At 35.7% G+C, this 21,769-nt stretch overlaps 1 protein-coding gene across 1 annotated transcript; it reads left to right on the top strand.

The window, feature by feature from the left end:
- The first annotated feature begins 247 nt into the window (after positions 1 to 247).
- Positions 248 to 21,703, top strand: otoa (otoancorin). Its single transcript, XM_039806137.1, has 29 exons — positions 248 to 405; positions 1,203 to 1,280; positions 1,399 to 1,460; positions 2,196 to 2,217; positions 2,438 to 2,486; positions 3,065 to 3,185; positions 3,368 to 3,430; positions 3,540 to 3,736; positions 3,820 to 3,953; positions 4,720 to 4,841; positions 4,952 to 5,091; positions 5,477 to 5,594; positions 5,707 to 5,913; positions 5,995 to 6,159; positions 6,296 to 6,436; positions 6,516 to 6,562; positions 7,187 to 7,307; positions 7,394 to 7,512; positions 7,607 to 7,748; positions 8,177 to 8,370; positions 8,449 to 8,539; positions 8,677 to 8,806; positions 8,902 to 9,098; positions 10,098 to 10,247; positions 10,339 to 10,481; positions 10,798 to 10,934; positions 12,756 to 12,853; positions 20,841 to 21,027; positions 21,184 to 21,703. The coding sequence occupies exons 2-29, from the start codon at positions 1,223 to 1,225 to the stop codon at positions 21,264 to 21,266; spliced, it is 3,438 nt and encodes a 1,145-aa protein (XP_039662071.1). The 5' UTR covers positions 248 to 405; positions 1,203 to 1,222; the 3' UTR covers positions 21,267 to 21,703.
- Positions 21,704 to 21,769: the final 66 nt, after the last annotated feature.

Here is a 21,769-nt window from a genome sequence, read left to right as displayed (position 1 = left end):
GAATGCTGTAGTTTTTTCACTCGATAAGAATCCTTCAACAACTTTGATAGGGTTATCTTACCTTTGTCTAACAATGGTTTGTTCATTTCCTGGTTGACATAAAAATATTTCATAACCCCTGTCTGTCTGTCTGTCTGTCTGTCTGTCTGTCTGTATCTCTCTCTCTCTCTCTCTCTCACACACACACATGCACACACTCACACTCACACACACACACACACACACATACTGTATAGCATCAGTACCATACACCTGCTTTGACTGAGGACAGGTAACCACCCAGCCAACTCACATCAGACGTGAGAAAGAGGCAGAGGAACAACACGCACATCTTCACTTTGTCGATATCCTGTTTTTTTAAATTGCCTTGTTTCTAGACTCTACCAGGGAGCAGACGCAGATTCTGTAAGTAATAACTAATTATTACACAAATCAAGTTCTCAAGTCCTTTATTTTCTTTTTCAGTCTTTGTGTGTTGATAGTGTCAGGTATGTAATTATGTTGAAGCAGTACCATTGCTGAAATGAATACTGATAATACATGTCTTTTTGTTTCAATGGTTATTTTATGATGAATAATGAATATCTGTGATTATATAACCAGCAAATATATACGGTAATTAGACATTCTTGTCTGACTTTACAAGAGTCTATATAAGGTCTTGGGACCATGTGTTATTTAAGAAGTAATTATTATTATATTTTTCTTATTTTTCCTCCACCGTTTGTGGTCATCATTTGGCATATTTAAATGAGAAGTCATATCAATGGGAAGCAAACACAAATTAAATGAAGGCAAAATATGAAAATACAAATGCAAATACAATATACATATACATATACATATAATATACAAATACAAGTTTGTGTTTGTGCAGAAGGGATGGAGTAAGAAGGGAAAGCAGAAGTACATCATGTACGTTCTGAACATGTTTTTCACAGCATGTTATTATCCAAAGTCAGGGGAGTCTCCCATAGGATGAGAAACAAAGGTGGTAACTAGATCACAAATCCTCAGAGGAGGAGGTATGTCAGAAAACTGGATGTGGCTCGTTTAGATTCAGGTTCCATAACAACCAGAGAACTAATATAACGTGATAACTTTTTCTGTTATGGAAAGAAACCAAATGCAAATAATGCAAATCACTTGTAATATGTGTTGATACTAATTCCCACTTTGAAAGATGTCCTCATCTTCAACAGCCAGGCAGATCTTTTTTATCATGGCCACAAAAGGAAGACCATTTTTCTTTCTACTCATCGTGGCCTGTGAAGCTTTGGGTAAGCTGCAACACCATCACATGCATCATCTTCTCTTGTAACTGGCCAAATGCATGCATGTTGTTTATGAGTTCATAAATGTGTGTCTTTTCATAATTATTCATTACTACTTGTTCAGCCACGCCACCAAAAGAGTTGCCTACAAATAAATGTGACTTCACAGACATGGCCCAAAAACTGGTATGTAGCTAATTTCTTTTTTGTCAGTTTTTTCAGGCAACAATAGCTGTCTTTTGCAATAATAATATTTGATCATCATCACATTGTGTTTTTCCATTGCTGAAGTCATTCTAATGTTGTGCAGGACAGTAATGATGGGTATGTAGATGCAAGCATTCATGGGAATCAAGTTTTACAAATAATCATCTCTTTTATAGATCACCAAAACATTTTTTGAATTGGGCCAAAATTAATGTTACTTTATGCTTTATAAACCACTTTTTAATCATCAACTAATTATTATAAGCGTTACTTGCAACTTTATAATAGCATCCCAATAATGTCTATAGATGGTTTACAAAACAATGATTAACCATTGACAAAGTATTAACTATCTAAATTTATAAACATCTTTTTATTTGTAAAATAATCAAGTTTAACAAAAAAAGGTGAATTCCATTCTGTCACAGAGAGTAAAATAATTGTGTACTATGACCTACTTGCACATCGGTACCTTCATCTTGTTTCATCTCCATGAACACCCACTGTGTCCTACGCTTTTACAGAACATCACAGCTCTATGTCAGTAGCGGTTTCCATCAGTCTATTCTACACCATGACTGTCACCTTTGGGTGACCATATCATGTTTGACATTGTTAGCAGTTTTAGTAATTTTGCAACTAATTTTGTTTTTAAACAGTTAAATATCTTACCTTAAACATCTGATGATGTTTTGTCTGTCTTTTTTCCATCAGATGAGGAAGTGCCTAATGAAGGGTGAGGGAACTCTCAATGCACTTTTTTTATCAAATGAATTTGTGGGAGAGAGAGCAAAAGACTGTGTTTGCCTAATCACAGTCCTTAGTGTATGAATGTGAGAGAATGTTTTCGCGCATCATGAGTACCCTATGTAACGTGAGTCACAACAAATACATGGCAAAGTACTGATGTGTTTGACCTGTTCAACATGTAAATATGGAGGGTTGCTATGTTATAGGATACCCGGCGCCTATGTTGATGCAGCTGAAAACTATCTTCAATAACAGGTAATTCGGTGTGTCTGTGTGGGTCCCTGTTGTGTGTTTGGTTAATTTTCTTAAAGAGCCAATAAAAAAAAGATATGTAGCCTATTGTATTGTAAGTGTTGCTGAAAAAGGCGAAAATGGAATTTTACTGGATTGTGAGAGCCATTTGGGATTATTTTTATGTTAAATCTCCCGTCACTAGGGGTAGCCAGGGCGCTGTCCATTTGGCTGGGACAGAGGTGATTTAATCAATGTCCAATTGGGCACAGGTGTGGCAGGAGAAGGGAGCAAACAGTTTTTGACCATGCGAGACCGTATGAGAAGAAAAGTGGAATTAATGTGTTTGTGTCTTGATGTTTACACATGTAAATGGACTCTATGTATTGGAACTGCCTAAGTGTAAATAAATGCTTGGCGATGTTTGACATTGGATCACATAGTGCACGCGTCTTAAATAGTTCAATTAAACCACCCAGCAATCGTAGTGGACGTTTTTTGAGTGGCAAAGGGTCCCTACAGGATGAATAAAGGATGAAATGAATTAACATCTAATTTTTAAAACTATTTCTAGTCACCAAAATCTCTTGTTTCTCTCTCAGTGACTTGCCTATGGCATACAGAAACTCTAAGCAACCCGACACCCTCCTATCTACATTTGTCAATGTCATGCAGTCAGTCTTTCCTGATGGAGCCAACAAAAACCCACAAGTCAATAAAATGGTGTGAACACACACACACACACACACACACACACGTCACACACACACACGTCTCTCTCACACACACACCAACACACACACACTCAATCACTAAAACCACATTAGATTTCATCAGTTGTCTTAGTTGTACCTGTGTTAGCCAGCATGCATTAGTTGTCTCTTTTCTCTCTATATCTTTTTTAGACAAACGAGATGTGTAATTTCAGCAATCTTCCAACCATGATCAAGCTGATGAGGAACTCCTCTGTCAGTACTCCCCACTAATGCCAAGATCTTAAGAAAAGAAAACATGATCATAAACCAATGCAACTCTCTGGCAGTCTCATGATTCCTGCCATCTCTCTCATTCCCTCAGGTAGCATCTGCATGTTACATGCAAGCATTTGTGGCCCCTCTGTCCTGGGCAACTTTAACCTCACAGAGTGGAAACAACATGACCTTAGATGACTATGACACACTGCTGTGGGCTTCCAAACCTGCGCTGCAGGGTATGCCTTTAAGAGAAATGAACTTTCCTACCAATGTAGGAATGCGCGAACACTTGAAAAAGATGTGAGTGTGCTTTTATTCAATTACTTGGTCCACTGTATCTCAGCAGCTTTTTTTAAAATTGTAAAATTGGTGGTCATTTCCAGGATGGCGATGCTGAGGGAGGTGTATAGTGACATGTCTAAAGACCAAAGGACTGAAGTGGTAAAATGGGGAAAAGAGCAGATCACCCAGAATTACTTCAACTGTACAATGACCCCACCTTCTGACTCCAAATCAAGTAAGAAATAAGTTAAGCCCATCATGTCAAAAAAACACTTTCTACAATGAAATCTAGTCAGAAATACTACAGTATAACTATTCATAACAAAAACGGATACATTAATATTCTTATGTTAAACAGTAAGATGAAAGCCCAGAAGCTAGAAAAGATAGGGAGCACAAAGTGGTAAAGATAGAAGGGAAGACCTTCAGTACCCCTTCTAAAGTCGAAGTGACAACGCAAAGGGGAAACACAAGCACTCGAGAGATGAAGAGGCTGCAGTTAAAAAGAGAAAAAAGGTGACTGAAGCAGCTGAAATAAAGTAAACCAGATAAAAATAACAGAGACAGAGAGGAAGAGTGGGAGGTAAACAAGCCTTTTACATGCCAGTAATACAAAGCCAGTGGAAAATTGCATCATTAAACAAAGCAGGCAAGAAAAAAGGTGTGATGAGAGCAAAGCAAGTACAGTGGGGGATTGTTTGTGTTGGAGAAACGCTTAGTCCGACTTAGTCTGTTATGTGTGTTTGTGGCACGCAGTTTGCAAATGTATTTGTTTAGATGGGACTTGGATCCAGGAAATCATGCAAATCAAAGACCACATCAAGTGTTACAGGCAGGTGAAAGTCTCCAGCACTGGCGACAATTATTGGTACAGCAAACACCCACATTTTACCCATAAATCCTTTATGGATCGTTGTGAAGTCTTGCTTCCTGCCTTTTTCCTGACGTCACTTTTCTGTTAAGCATGAATGTGACTTGTAACAGCCTCATTTACTATGTAGTGCCGATGCAGTGCTGCAAACCAGGAAAACTGGAATGGCTGAACTTGGATGCATTGAACATGATGGGACCATACGTCTCCCATTTAGCACCAAGAGATGTTGATTCTTCTCCCAAAGAACAGGTAAGGGGGTCTGCAAAGAAGGATGAAGAGCAAATGAAACTGGGAATAGCAAATGACAAGATTTTAATTTGTTGCTCTATTGGGTTTGTTTCCTTCACTTTCTCTTCTAGCTGTGTGAATACTTCCGCTCAGCCATGTTCAAATCCACCACGAGTATGACCACTGACATGAAACCCAGCCTGGGCGAGAAGTTTTTCAAAAAATTTCAAGAGTGCTTCGTTGGAAAGATGTTTGCTGAGAATGTGGACAAGTGTGTATTAGTGCATGAATGTGTACATTATTAGTGCATAATAATAATAACTTTATTTATATAGCACCTTTCAAAACAGTTTCAAATTGCTTTACAGTAAAAAACAATGATAAAATATAAACTGAATACATAAAAAACACTGTTTACCCTGAATGTGTGATCTTTGGGGTAGCTTTGGGGTTTTATAAGGTAAAATAAGGTCTTAGTAATATATAAGAGAGAGAGTATTATTACAGACACTCACTCATTATAAGAGAAAGAAAAATAAACTCATTATAATAATAATTCTGTATACAAATGATGGTACTTGGCATTATACTATAGAGAGCTTATTAAATTTCAAGGTTGGAATTATCACTACATTTTTGTCTTTGAACCTCGTCAGGCTCGGCATACTGGCCTGTCATTATTCCGCTGCTCTAGACTTGACTCCTGACCTCAGCCGGAAACTCCTCTCTGAGCTTAACAACTGCGATGATGGCAGCAACCCCAAAATCACACAGGTATTACTTACCCAAACTTTCACCCATGTCCCCCTCAGCCAAGACAGAAGTAACGAAATTTCATGATTCTCAGTAATCCGTTGGTCTTTTTTTTTTCCTCTCCTGACTCAAGCTGAAGAAAGCTCTTGTCAAGTCTGTGATGTCAAATGCCAGCAGCCCTGAAGCATTACTCAGGCTGGGTAGCAGCGTTAACTTGCTGTCGTCCAAACAACTGTCTGAGATCCCTGACAAAGTTCTCAAGGAATTTGTCCAAAACTACACCGTCCCATGGAAACGAGGCCAGCCACGCACCCTGGTCCAGAAACTGCTGGGCAAGGAGGTGAGCCTACATGGCTGCTGGGAGCTTATCTCTCACATGCTCTCACTTGCTCCATCCTTATCTCATTCTGCTTTCCCTTAGTGTAAAACGGTGTCCGGTAAGGACCTGATAGCCCTTCAGTCAGTTGCAGAAGGTTTGCCAAGCTGTGTGCTCAAGCATGTCAAGGAGATCCTGAATGATACAGAGGGCCTGAAGAACATCTCTAAGCGGATGAGGAAGGGGCAGCTGATGGCCATGCTGCAAGGGGTGAGTAAGGAGAGAGAAGCTAACTTTATTGATTAAGATATCTGTATCAAATAAAGGATTATTTGTTTTTATATGTTATACCATTTATAAACACTGTGAACATAATTTTAGAAATAATCGAAGGTTTCCCTTGTAGCTGCTCCAAGACGTGGTTCCCTCAGAGCTGGTGCAGAAAATATCAGGGCCTTTGCTTCTCAGCCTTCCTCTAAACAAGCTGGACAAAGCAAACATCACCTCTTTGGACCAAGTGGTGGATAAAATGTGGAATCAGGCACAGGTAATGTCCCTGAGACCTCCTATCTCCCACAACACAAAAATTGGTGCGATGTTTCCGACTGTGTTTTTTTTCCCCTTAGGCAGCTTTCCTGGCAAAAAAGATGCACGATCAAAATACGCTTCAATGGTAAGTTATACAGCAGCGAACAAAGTAACACTAACACTATTAAATACAAATCAATACAAAAGCCTTGCAACAAAAAAAAATCTGACAGGGCTAAAATGGTTTCTATTGTGACTAGCAGAGGTGTTAATTCAAATTGGTGTTGCATTTTTAAAGTCATTAAAGCACTTGAAAACTTGGTTTCAAATTTATAGTGTGTCTCTTTAACATTAAATATTGGTTACCAAATTAACTAGTATATATATGTATATATACTAGTATATTAATTAGTATATGTTAAAAGATTAACAGTAAAAACTTAAATAAATGTTCTAACATTGGCAGAAAACTGTCTTCATGTTGAGAAAATTACACTTGATTTAAATAATCACTTCTGAGTCTCCACAAAAACCAAAAAGGAACAAAACAAAGTAAGCTTTACCAAATGTATGTCTAATACAGGCTTATTATAGATAGATAGATAGATAGATAGATAGATAGATAGATAGATAGATAGATAGATAGATAGATAGATAGATAGATAGATAGATAGATAGATAGATAGATAGATAGACATATCTTTTTACTGTGTGTACATGTCTCCATTGCTTTACATGCTTACATTCAAAACATTATTGGCCGAGACAGGAGGCTGCATTCAGTCCTTCAGGGAGTAACCTGTAAGATGATTGACAAAGTAGCAGACAATGACACGCAAGACATGGTTCAGGCCATCTCAGAGACTCCACAGTGGCTCTCCAAAGTACAGGTATGTGTATGTATATACAGTATGTACACACATATGTATATAACACACGTGTAGATTTTACTGATTTATAACAAATGTGTTTTCAGGCAGGATGTGCTGCTCGAAAGCTTTTTGCAACTTTGGAGAAAAAGAGAGCTGACTACTTCAAAACCATCACTGAGGCAGAGATGAAAAACATTCCCACATACTTACTTCTTCACCTACCGTAAACAAAGTCTTTTTTCTATATCACTTTATTTAAAAAAAATCTTTTATAAAATGTAACGGCTCTCCATCTGTTTATCTTATTTACATCCCAGGCCTTTGAAGGTGAAGGATTTGCCCGACTCTGTGTGTCCTGTCTTCCTCGACAAGATGAAGGAGGCCAACCTGAGCTCATTACCTCAACGATCCCCGTCTCGCCACGCACTTACCCAGAGAGCTCTGCTTTGCCTGGCCAATGTACACACAAGGACACATACGGTTGACAAAGTAAAGGAAAAGCCAACATAAACTGTCTCAGTAAGGTGTTCAACCACCAGGAGCTGTTAGAGCAGCAGAAATGCTCCTTAGCATCGATGGTCCAAGTCTTTGGAACTCTACCAAAAGATATTCCTTCATTTGGTGGTCGATGTCGAACACATTGGTAAAAAATGTTTTATAGGGTTTCATTTGGGTTAAGATCTGGTAACTGTAAAGGCCATATAATATACGTATCAAACCATTCAGTGAGCCCTGTATGGACACATCATTCATTATGTTTCTCTACATTTTTATTAAGGTTTTTCCTTTAAATTGTCACCTGCCCGTACCTACTGCTCCACTATTATTATCACGTTGTGAGTTTGTGTGTGCAACAACATCCTTAGATATTTTCTGTGCATTTGCAGGGGAAAAACATATCTGAGCTGACCAATGAGGATGTGTCCAGGCTTGGACCGCTTTTGTGTGAGCTTCAGCCATCCCAACTGCTCTTCATGGCCCCTGATGTCTTCAACTCCAGCCTCCAGGCCATGGCTTCCTGCCAGCACATTCCTCAACGCCACAGGGCAGATATAATTCAGCTGGTCACGCAGACTTTTGGGTAGGACAGGCTCCCTGTGAATGCTGAAGTTACGGCAGAGAAAGCAAGAGTCTGACGCTTCTTTTTAATTTTCTGCAGGGATCCATCTAATTGGTCAGCTGAGACTATGGAAGCACTGGGTCCTCTCCTCCTTTTGGATGACAATGCCACATCTGCTCTGCCCAATAAGGTGCAATAAGGACATTTTCATCAATAAATCACTCAAAATGGAGTAGTTCAGCACTGTGCTATTCTGGTTGCCATGATTCGTGTATGTATTTCTCATTATACCTTTTTGTTTATTTTCCGTCTCTCTGTCTCTGTCAGCCTTGGATGGAGGACGTTCTCTATTTCCTGAAGTTGAGCCTCAAACAGACCTCCGACACCCTGAGAAAGAAAGTCTTCAGTCTCATCACCACCACCGCAACATCAAATGCAGCACGTAAAAAGAGAGCAGGTGAGGAAGATGCATCCTGTGTGCTGTCGGTTGTTTTCTCTTGGTTAAAAAAAAATTGTTCTACTGTACTTTTCTATTTCTCACCTCTCTCTCAGCCACCAGTATTGGTAATGATAGTAAAGCACTCACTGTGGAAGTGATTGAAGAATTGGGAATGGACAACGTCTACTGGAAAGCTGCACAACTGGATCAGATGTCAGCCGAAACCTTCCTCGCTACTTTAGAAACACTTGGCGCCATCTCTGGCTATATTCCAGATCAACTGGCCACGCTCAATAAAAAAGCAACTAAGGTATAGTGGAGGCACTGATCCTCGTTCTGATCATTTAGGAAGCAGAGGACTCCTCTGGTACAGTTTTATCTAGTTCCAACATTTCTTTTCTTTTTTATTCTTTGGGTTTCATTGTGGGGTTGACAGTGAGGTGACTGCAATGAGGGACTGTTGTGAAGTGCAGGCAGAACCTTCACTTTTTAACAAGGCAAGGTCCTTCCCAGCCCAGTTATTAAAAACTTTCAATGGACCCTCCCCTTGAAAAAAAACTCTCCCAACCCCTCCCCCTAATATCTCAAAATAATGTTGAATTTGTACAACTTGTTTAATCATAAAAACTAACGGGTAAAAATAATTTAAAATGATGTACAACTTAAAACATAATGTGTAGAACAATAATTCTCACAATATTCACCACATTTCACACCAGAACTTTTGGCAAACATTGAAAAGTGTGTCTTGAATATTCAATCTATTTTTGAACCAAGAGCTACTTGCTGAACAATGTAAACCAGGCACATGACCCAACTCTGTGCAGCTCAAGGGATGACTGAAATACATTATAAATCTGGTGTTAGAGAAACTCCTCTACCAAAGCTCTACCAAACATTTCAGACTGCCCTCCCTTCAACAACAAAACCCTCCCCCTTTTTGACCCTGTCAACCTCCTACTAATCATGGCAAAAGTAAAAAACAGTATTCTGATGACTAAAAGATATTAATATACAAACTCATTCAAAATGGGAATAAGGAACTTTTTATGCTGTAATTGCAAGTATTAATCTATACATCCATCCATCCATCCATCTTTGTCCGCTTATCCGGTGTCGGGTCGCGGGGGGAGCAGCTCCAGCAGGGGACCCCCAAACTTTCCCAAGCCACATTAACTCTATACTATACTCTATAATTAATATATACAGTAATATGATATTAACATACAAATCCAACATTTAATGTTCATCACAATCATTTTCGGAGCAAAAGTCTGGTTCATTTGGGTATTTCTGTGTGATTGTGCAGATATTTGGCGCAGTGTCACAGATGAATGAGAGTGTGGTGATGCAGATGGGATGTTTAACTCAGGGCTTCTCCAACGCAGACCTGGAGAAGCTCCCCTTCTCGCTGGACGCTCTGGAGGAAATTGCCCACTGTGGCTGGAATGAGTCACAGGTGAAGCATAAAAGCAGCTTTATATGCTCATGACTTACTGTATATACCGATTATTATGATGTTTACTAATCAAGATTACCCATCTCAATAGATGAAGCCGGTGTGGAAGGGTGTTGCTAAATATAACAACCTGACAGTGCAGCACCTGAAAGCAGAAGACATAGTAGCACTGAACCAGTTCATCTGTGGCCTAAACTCCAGCGAGATCAGGCAGCTCAACATGACCGCCTTCAAGTGTGTGCACCACACAGAACTCACTAATTTTAGATCGGAGAGCGAAAAAAAAAAAATTAAAAAAAACTATACAAACTGCTAACATGCAACTAAACGTGTTTACTTAACCTCAGCTATCATGCAAGAGTTGTGATGCCTTTTCCCACTATTTTTAATATCTAATTCTACTAACAAATATTAATAGTTTTGTAGCAAATCTGATTTCACAATGAACAGTGGCATTTCTTTTAAGCTTTTTGTCACAGAGTATGCATTCTCTAGAGCAGAATCAAATACTCTGACCATGTTATAATGTGTGTGTTTGTTTGTGTCACAGGGACGCTGTGGGCTCAGTGGGTGGTGTTCATTGCTCCTTCAATGTTACACAGCAGTTGAAAAGTCTTGCTGTGTCTGCATTTGGAAATCCCAAAAACTGGAATGAAGCACAAGTGTCTGAGCTGGGCAACATTGTTGGTTAGATAATCACCTTTCCTTCTCTGCAGGAAATCAAACCCCATTGTAGTATTCCTCAAAACTACTGTGATGTGTTGGCTGGTGCAGAAACTAGTTAGGGCCTGAGCGCCGACTACAGCGGAGACCCTATTGAAACTGAATTATTATTTTGCGCAATGAATCACCTTTTTGGGGACCTTCCCACACTCAAAAACTCACGAAACTTTCCACATGCATCAGGCCTGGTGCAAAATTTTATATTTTAAGGGTTTTGTAGATAGACGTGCACAAATGGCTCTACGAAGCGCCCCCTACGAAACTTAAAAAATGTAGCCCCTGTTGTACGTTTCATGTAGACTAATGAAACACATGGTACACATATGTATCAAGCCTCGGACACAATCCCTAAACTCAACAGGAAGTCCGCAGATTTATATTAACTGTACAAAATCAGTGCTATTTTCGCCATTTCCACGTGTCGTATCCCTAGATATTTCATCCGATTGACTTCAAATTTGGTCTGGGCCATTTTAAGATCATGAAGATGAAACGTTATGAAAAGCTTGACTTTTTGTCATAGGGCCTAGCCGTGGCGGGCGGCCTATTTCTGTGTTTCGCCATAAAAAAAGAGCAAGTGGTGTAACTCGAGTGTACATTGTCCAATCTGCCCAAATGTTTTCATGATTCATAAGAGTCCAACCCAGAAGACATCAACAGGCCAATATTGACTCATTGTCAAAGCGCCACCTGCTGGCAACAGGAAGTAGGCCTAAAAGTTAAGCTGCTATAATTTAACAAACTCCTCCTAGAGATTTCATCCGATCGACTTCAAAATTGGTCTGTGCCATTTCAAGACCGTAACAATGAAAAATCAAGACTTTTTGACCAACGGTGTGGGCGTGGCAGCCATTTTGAGCATTTATCGCTGAACGAGGAAGTTGTTGTAACTCCAGTCTACATTGTCCAATCTGGCCAAAATGCGTCATGATTGACAAGGGTCCAGGCCTGAGGACATCTACAGGTCAATATTGACTGGTAACTATAGTGCCCCCTGCTGGCATCAGGAAAACAGCCTCATACGACATACATCATCCGATTTACATGAAACTTAGGATGTGTTGTCTACATGTGATATTGAGCCACCCACTATACTCTAGCTATGCCCCAGTACTTAGGCCAAGCCCCATTCCATAACTTTTGAACCGTTTAAAGTAGAGTCTTGTGTGAGTTACCATTGAACTCAGTAGAGAGATCCCTTTTCATTGGTGGTGGTTTGGCCCGCCCCCTATGCTTAAGCCACGCCCCCTTTCATAACTTATGACCTGTTCCTCGTAGACTCTTGTGTGATGTACCATTGAACTCAGCAGAGTTCCTTTTTCATTGGTGACGGTTTGCCTCGCCCCCTATGCTTTAGCCATGCCCTGTTTCACAACTAATTAACCGTTTCTCATAGACTCCTGTGTGAGGTATCATTGAACTCAGCAGAGAGCCCCCTATACTTTAGCCATGCCCCTCTACTTAAGCCACGCTCCCTTTCTTACCTTTTAAACCATTTGATGTATACCCTTGTGTGAGGTATCATCAAACTCAGGAGAGAGTTCCTGTTTTTATCGGTTTGCCCCGCCCCCTATACTTGGTACAACATTTGCAATACACCATTTCCATCGACGCACACTCCACCGTGTGCGCTGTGTCCGAGGGTTGCGCAAGTGCACGACCGCATGATCCGGTCCGCCAGTAACCCCAGGCCTGTTCAACGCTGCTTGCAGCTTTAATTTTTGTTTTGTTCTGTGCTCAGTAGCTTCCTACAAAATACTGATGAGCTGTTTCTTTCTCCCTCAGCTGGATTGAATGCAACAGAGTTGGCTTCTTTAGACCCGTCTGTCTTCTCATTTCTCAGCAGGTCCTGCATCCCGTTAATACCACCACACAACTTAGCTGTGAGTACATTTCTCTAACCTTGTTCTTTCAGCTGGAAGCCAAATCCAGTAACTAAGTAAATGTACCCAAGTACTGTACTGTATTGAGGCTTTTGGACTTAACTTAAATATTTCCCATTTTATGCTACTTTATACTTCTACTTCATTACATTTCAAAGGGAAATATTGTACATTTTACTCTAGTACAGTACATTTATCTGACAGCTATGGTTGTTAGATTTTTCGCATCTTATTGTGTGAATGCTGATTCAGCAGCAGGACATTTGTGCTTGTATTCAACTTTTCTCCACCATTTATAGTTTTTAAAATATTAAGTTATTTTCTTTTACATTGAAAGTCAATGGAGCAATCTTTAAATCGTCTTCAGGCTTCTTCTACTAAATGCTACTCCTCCCCCATACTTTTACCTAGAGATGTCATTCAAACTTTATACTATTCACAAAAACCTTCAGCTATTAGAAAATAATTCAGCTTTTTGATATCTTTTACAGTTTTTGTGTTATCACTGTTTAAGTTTATTGCTTCTTTAGGCTTTTTTTCTACGTTTTAAGGTCTGCTCAGTGTGGGTGATGTCACAGTTACAGTGCAGTGTTACAGTGTTGCTCTTATGGCCACAATTCCTACTTCTCATACACCATTTGTACGTCAAAACGTAGATATATTTTCGTTTTATACTTTCAGCCAATTTGATCATTTAAGTACCAGTTTTTCAAATTGCTGATATGCCCACATTTTTTATCTATTACTTGCATGTCACAGTAAGGTCAATATATTGATACCACGAATAAATTTTTTATGCTACTTCAATGGGAAGTTTACCAGGGCTCTTTCAGTTAATCTCAAATACATATACTATACTATGACTTTTTAAGTGGCTGGCCACATTTGTTTCGACAAACAATGCTATAACTTTTTTTTACATACACCATACTACGACTTTTTAATGTCTTTTTTCGACATACTATACTATTACTTTATCACTTTTTTCAACTTATAATTAGATTTTTTTTTTCGACATACTAAACTATGAATTGTTAATGGAATTTTTCAACAAACTATACCATGACTTTTTTATATACTTTAGTATAATTTAAATATTTTATACTATGACTTTTTTTGACATACTATACTATCACTTTTTTATCACTTTTTTTGACATACAAATTATGACTATTTATCACTTTTTTGGCCATTCTATACTATGACTTTTTAAAATACTATATCATGACTTTTTTATCGCTTTTTTCAACATACTATACTATGACTTTTTAAAATACTATATCATGACTTTTTTATCACTTTTTTCGTATATACTATACTATGACTTTTTTTACATACTATACTGACTTTTTTATAACTTTCTTTACATACTATACAGACGTTTTTATAACTTTTTCAATATACTACACTATGATTTTTTATTCTATAATATGACTTTTTTTGACATTCTCTACAATGACATTTTATGACTTTTTTCGACAATCTATAATATGACTTTTTCGACGTACTATACTATGACTTTTTTATCACTGTTTTCGAGATGTTATACTATGACTTTTTTAATACTTTTTTTGACATACTATATTATGACTTTTTTATCACTGTTTTCGACATACTATAGTAGGACTTTTTATCACTTTTTTTAAATACTATACTATGACTTTTTTATCACTTTTTTTCAACATGCTATACTATGACTTTTTTTGACCTATACTATGACTTTTTTCTATATTCTCTACAATGACATATCACTTTTTTTCGACATACTATATTATGACTTTTTCATCATTGTTTTTGACATGCTATTCTATGACTATTTCGACATACTATATTATGACTTTTTTGTCACTTTTTGACATGCTATACTAGGACTTTTTTATCACTGTTTTCGACATGCCATACTATGACTTTTTTCGAAATGCTATACTATGACCTTTTTGACATGCTATACTATGACTTTTTTGACATGCTTTACTATGACTTTTTTGACATGCTTTACTATGACTTTTTTCAACATTCTCTACAATAATATTTTAGCACTTTTTTTCAACATACGACTTTTTTTTCAACATATGACTTTTTCTTCAATGTTTTTGAGAGGCTATACTATGACTTATTTTGACATACTATACTATGACATTTTTATCACTTTTTTTCGACATGCTACACTTTGACTTTTTATCACTTATTTCGACACACTATACTATGACTTTTTTATCACTTTTTTCGACAAGCTATACTATGACTTTTTTAATCACTTTTTCTACATGCCATACTATGACTTTTTTATCACTTTTTTCTACATGCCATACTATGACTTTTTTCGACATGCTATACTATGACTTTTTTATCACTTTTTTCGACATGCCATACTATGACTTTTTTCGACATACTATCTCTTCAATACTACGTCTTTTTCGACACACTATTATGACTTTTTTATCACTTTTTTCTACATGCCATACTATGACTTTTTTCGACATGCTATACTATGACTTTTTTATCACTTTTTTTCAACATGCTATACTATGACTTTTTTTGACCTATACTATGACTTTTTTCTATATTCTCTACAATGTCATATCACTTTTTTTCGACATACTATATTATGACTTTTTCATCATTGTTTTTGACATGCTATTCTATGACTATTTCGACATACTATATTATGACTTTTTTGTCACTTTTTGACATGCTATACTAGGACTTTTTTATCACTGTTTTCGACATGCCATACTATGACTTTTTTCGAAATGCTATACTATGACCTTTTTGACATGCTATACTATGACTTTTTTGACATGCTTTACTATGACTTTTTTGACATACTTTACTATGACTTTTTTCAACATTCTCTACAATAATATTTTAGCACTTTTTTTCAACATACTATACTATGACTTTTTCATCAATGTTTTCGAGAGGCTATACTATGACTTATTTTGACATACTATACTATGACTTTTTTATCACTTTTTTTCGACATGCTACACTTTGACTTTTTATCACTTATTTCGACACACTATACTATGACTTTTTTATCACTTTTTTCGACAAGCTATACTATGACTTTTTATCACTTTTTTCTACATGCCATACTATGACTTTTTTCGACATGCTATACTATGACTTTTTTCGACATGCTATACTATGACTTTTTTCGACATGCTATACTATGACTTTTTTCAACATACTATACTACGTCTTTTTCGACACACTATTATGACTTTTTTATCACTTTTTTCGACATGCCATACTATGACTTTTTTATCACTTTTTTCTACATGCCATACTATGACTTTTTTCGAAATGCTATACTATGACCTTTTTGACATGCTATACTATGACTTTTTTGACATGCTATACTATGACTTTTTTGACATGCTTTACTATGACTTTTTTGACATGCTTTACTATGACTTTTTTCAACATTCTCTACAATAATATTTTAGCACTTTTTTTCAACATACTATACTATGACTTTTTCATCAATGTTTTCGAGAGGCTATACTATGACTTATTTTGACATACTATACTATGACTTTTTTATCACTTTTTTTCGACATGCTACACTTTGACTTTTTATCACTTATTTCAACACACTATACTATGACTTTTTTATCACTTTTTTCGAATAAGCTAATACTATGACTTTTTATCATTTTTTCTACACTGCCATACTATGACTTTTTTCTTCACATGCTATACTATGACTTTTTTATCACTTTTTTCTACATGCCATACTATGACTTTTTTCGACATGCTATACTATGACTTTTTTATCACTTTTTTGGCCACTAATACTATGGACTTTTTATCACACTTTTTTCTAGGCTATACTATGACTTTTTTCTACGATGCTATACTATGACTTTTTTTTATCACTTTTTCTACATGCCATACTATGACTTCATAATGCTATACTATGACTTTTTTTATCACTTATTTCGACACACTATACTATGACTTTTTTTTATCACTTTTTTTTTCACCACAAATACTGTTTTTTTTGTCACTTTTTTTCTACATGCCATACTATGGTTTTTTCACATGACTATGACTTTTTTTATCACTTTTTTTCACTACATGCCATACTATGACTTTTTCGGCAATGCTTTAATACTATGACTTTTCGACATGCTATACTATGACTTTTTCAACATACTATACTATGACTTTTTCGACACCTATCGCTTTTTCGACCACTATTATGACTTTTTTATCACTTTTTACGACATGCCGAAGCTTTTTTATCACTTTTTTCTACATGCCATACTAGTGACTTTTTCGACGGCGTAATGCTATACTATGACTTTTTTATCACTTTTTTTCAACATGCTATACTATGACTTTTTTGACCTATACTATGACTTTTTTCTATATTCTCTAATGACGATATCCACTTTTTGACATACTATATTATGATTTTTTTTTCATCATTGTTTTTGACGTACTATTCTATGACTATTTAGACCTTCTAATATTATGACTTTTTGTCACTTTTGACATGCTTTATCTAGGACTTTTTATCACTGTTCCCACATGCCATACTAGGACTTTTTTTGAAATGCTATACTATGACTTTTTTCAACATGCTATACTGACTTTTTTCAACATGCTATACTATGACTTTTTTCGACATGCTATACTATGACTTTTTTCAACATACTATACTACGTCTTTTTCGACACACTATTATGACTTTTTTATCACTTTTTTCGACATGCCATACTATGACTTTTTTATCACTTTTTTCTACATGCCATACTATGACTTTTTTCGAAATGCTATACTATGACCTTTTTGACATGCTATACTATGACTTTTTTGACATGCTATACTATGACTTTTTTGACATGCTTTACTATGACTTTTTTGACATGCTTTACTATGACTTTTTTCAACATTCTCTACAATAATATTTTAGCACTTTTTTTCAACATACTATACTATGACTTTTTCATCAATGTTTTCGAGAGGCTATACTATGACTTATTTTGACATACTATACTATGACTTTTTTATCACTTTTTTTCGACATGCTACACTTTGACTTTTTATCACTTATTTCGACACACTATACTATGACTTTTTTATCACTTTTTTCGACAAGCTATACTATGACTTTTTATCACTTTTTTCTACATGCCATACTATGACTTTTTTCTACATGCTATACTATGACTTTTTTATCACTTTTTTCTACATGCCATACTATGACTTTTTTCGACATGCTATACTATGACTTTTTATTCACTTTTTTCGACACACTATACTATGACTTTTTTATCACTTTTTCTATAAAAATGTCACTATGACTTTTTTCTACATGCTATACTATGACTTTTTTATCACTTTTTTCTACATGCCATACTATGACTTTTTTCGACATGCTATACTATGACTTTTTTATCACTTATTTCGACACACTATACTATGACTTTTTTATCACTTTTTTCTACAAGCTATACTATGACTTTTTTATCACTTTTTTCTACATGCCATACTATGATTTTTTTCTACATGCTATACTATGACTTTTTTATCACTTTTTTCTACATGCCATACTATGACTTTTTTCGACATGCTATACTATGACTTTTTTCGACATGCTATACTATGACTTTTTTCAACATACTATACTATGACTTTTTTCGACATACTATACTACGTCTTTTTCGACACACTATTATGACTTTTTTATCACTTTTTTCGACATGCCATACTATGACTTTTTTATCACTTTTTTCTACATGCCATACTATGACTTTTTTCGACATGCTATACTATGACTTTTTTATCACTTTTTTTCAACATGCTATACTATGACTTTTTTGACCTATACTATGACTTTTTTCTATATTCTCTACAATGACATATCACTTTTTTTCGACATACTATATTATGACTTTTTCATCATTGTTTTTGACATGCTATTCTATGACTATTTCGACATACTATATTATGACTTTTTTGTCACTTTTTGACATGCTATACTAGGACTTTTTTATCACTGTTTTCGACATGCCATACTAGGACTTTTTTTGAAATGCTATACTATGACCTTTTTATCACTTTTTTCTACATGCCATACTATGACTTTTTTTGACATGCTATACTATGACTTTTTTCAACATGCTATACTGACTTTTTTCAACATACTATACTACGTCTTTTTCGACACACTATTATGACTTTTTTATCACTTTTTTCTACATGCCATACTATGACTTTTTTCGACATGCTATACTATGACTTTTTTCGACATGCTATACTATGACTTTTTTCGACATGCTATACTATGACTTTTTTCGACATGCTATACTATGACTTTTTTCAACATACTATACTGACTTTTTTCAACATACTATACTACGTCTTTTTCGAAACACTATTATGACTTTTTTATCACTTTTTTCGACATGCCATACTATGACTTTTTTATCACTTTTTTCGACATGCCATACTATGACTTTTTTATCACTTTTTTCTACATGCCATACTATGACTTTTTTCGACATGCTATACTATGACTTTTTTCAACATGCTATACTATGACTTTTTTCAACATACTATACTATGTCTTTTTCGAAATACTATATTATGACTTTTTATCACTTTTTTCAAGATGCTATACTTTGACTTTTTTATCACTTTTTTCTACATGCTATGCTATGACTTTTTTCGACATGCTATACTATGACTTTTTTTGACATACTATACTTTGACTTTTTATCACTTATTTCTACATGCTATACTATGACATTTTGTCACTTTTTTCTACATACTATACTATCACTTTTTTATGACTTTTTTCAACATGCTATACCATGAATTTTTGTGACGAGTTATCCTATGACTTTATCACTTTTTTTTTACATACTACACTTTGACTTTTTATCACTTTTTATACTATAATATTAGTATTATTATACTATGACTTATTTCGACATACTATGTATACTATGCCTTTTTTATTACTTTTTCGACATACTAACTAGGACTTTTTAATCACTTTTTTCAACATACTATATAATGACTTTTTTATCACATTTTTGAAATGCTATTCTATGACTTTTTGCAACATGCTATACTATGACTTTTTTATCACTTTTTTGACATACTATACCATGACTTTCTTATCACTTTTTTCGACAAACTATACTATGACTCTTTTATCACTTTTTTCGACATGCTATCCTATGACTTTTTAATCACCTAAATGATAAACTATGCTATGATTTTTTTATCACTTTTCATGGACATGCTATAATGACTTTTTTTTTTACTTATAATATTCCACTTTTGTTTAATACATTATTGGTATTATTCAACATTTCAGAAATTCGTTCTAATTAAAACCATTCCCACTTTTCCAACTATTCTCACTACTTCAACTTCTTCTTACACAATAATGCCAGCAATCTAGTTTGGCTTCAGGGATTTAGCTCTAAAAGCATTCACAATTTTCTAGTTTTACATATAATGTATAAGTGCAGTAGGACTATTTCAACATGTTTTCAAAGCAAATCACCTTGTTTCGTGAATTTTTTCAAATTAACTTCCATGAATCTAGTGACGCATCCTGCCTTATTCTTTGTTGTTTCAAGATACAAGCCCTCTTTGTAAGAACATGTTTTAATCAAGTGGATTTAAATTAAATGCAGGTTGAAATATTCTCACAAAAATAGCTGGTTAAAGTGTTTGCTGGTTAACAGTAAAAATCAGCTCCGCCTCGAGCAAGTACAACAAAAATGGTCCTCACATACAATGTTAATGCAATAATGATAGCACATATACATTATGTACAAAACACCATGAAAGGGGACAATTGGCATAACAAATTACTTATACTTATGTTAGTTTGATTACATTTTGCTGATAATACTTGTGTACTTAACATTTTGTAACATTTTGAATGCAGGACCTTTACTTGGGTATTAATACATTGTATTACTTAGGAATTGTATTTCTGTGTTCCCTCCAGGCACTCTCTGTTGCTCAGCTGGTGGCTCTTGGGCCTGACAACACTGCCATGGTAACCAGTGAACAACATACTTCCTTGAGAGATGAGCAGCTGGTTGCTCTTGAAAGGGCCGTGACTGGGCAGCCGGTTGCTCCTGAAAGGGCCGTGACCAGTTCACCAGCGCAAACACAAATACCTGCCAAGTCAGGTAAGAACAGACACTGCAGTAAATTCACATATTGGCAGAAAACAGTGTCTTTATGTTCGACCCCATCGCTCGTATTAAGAAAAAAGGTTTTCATAAACCTTAAAGACTCTCAGTGAGGAAATCTTTGCATTCAGTCTTCATGTCACTCTCGTTCAGGAGCTCCGTCGCTGAGTGTCGAGGGGATCTCAGCCTTCATGAAGCCCCTTCTGTTTCTCTTCATGGGCTTCCTGCTGCTGTGAGAACAGAGAGCCACCACATCCAACTGCAACACTAACAGGAGCTTTAGCACTTGTGAAATGTAATTCAAGTTTGTTATTTTGTGTTGAATACATATATCTCATAGATTGTCTGAGATCATTTGTGTGTGAGCGGTGGTTGTTCTTAACATAAGCAAGTACACAACATAATCATATGACCAGTTAAGCCGTGTAAGGTATCTTTATTATTGCTTTAAAATATTTTGTTTCTATACATTTATAAGAAAGTATATTTTAATAGAATGAAGAGGAATGTTTACTGTTTGACACTCTGATGTCCTCTATGTGGGACTTATATTGATTTATATGTTACTGTACTCACAAAATGTCCAATGATTAAACTCAATGAAGAATATTAATACATATACTGAGTTACTGTTGAAATGGTATTTAAAGACAAAATAAAACAAGGTAAAGAAGTCAATGTGCCAGTTTTTATTAATCTTTTTTTTTATATATAAACATTTGGTTAGAAATTGCTTTGT

This window comes from Perca fluviatilis, chromosome 7 (assembly GCF_010015445.1).
Source record: "Perca fluviatilis chromosome 7, GENO_Pfluv_1.0, whole genome shotgun sequence".
Taxonomy (NCBI): domain Eukaryota; kingdom Metazoa; phylum Chordata; class Actinopteri; order Perciformes; family Percidae; genus Perca; species Perca fluviatilis.
Note: the sequence above shows the minus strand (reverse complement) of the source record. Positions and strands in the feature narration are given on the sequence as shown.

Bases quoted from the DNA above. Each gene is read 5' to 3' on its own strand.
- otoa (XM_039806137.1), top strand. From the start codon at position 1,223: ATGGCCACAAAAGGAAGACCATTTTTCTTTCTACTCATCGTGGCCTGT. The intron at 7,749-8,176 runs GTACACACAAGG...GTGCATTTGCAG, and splicing joins CTCTGCTTTGCCTGGCCAAT to GGGAAAAACATATCTGAGCT. The intron at 9,099-10,097 runs GTATAGTGGAGG...GTGATTGTGCAG, and splicing joins TCAATAAAAAAGCAACTAAG to ATATTTGGCGCAGTGTCACA.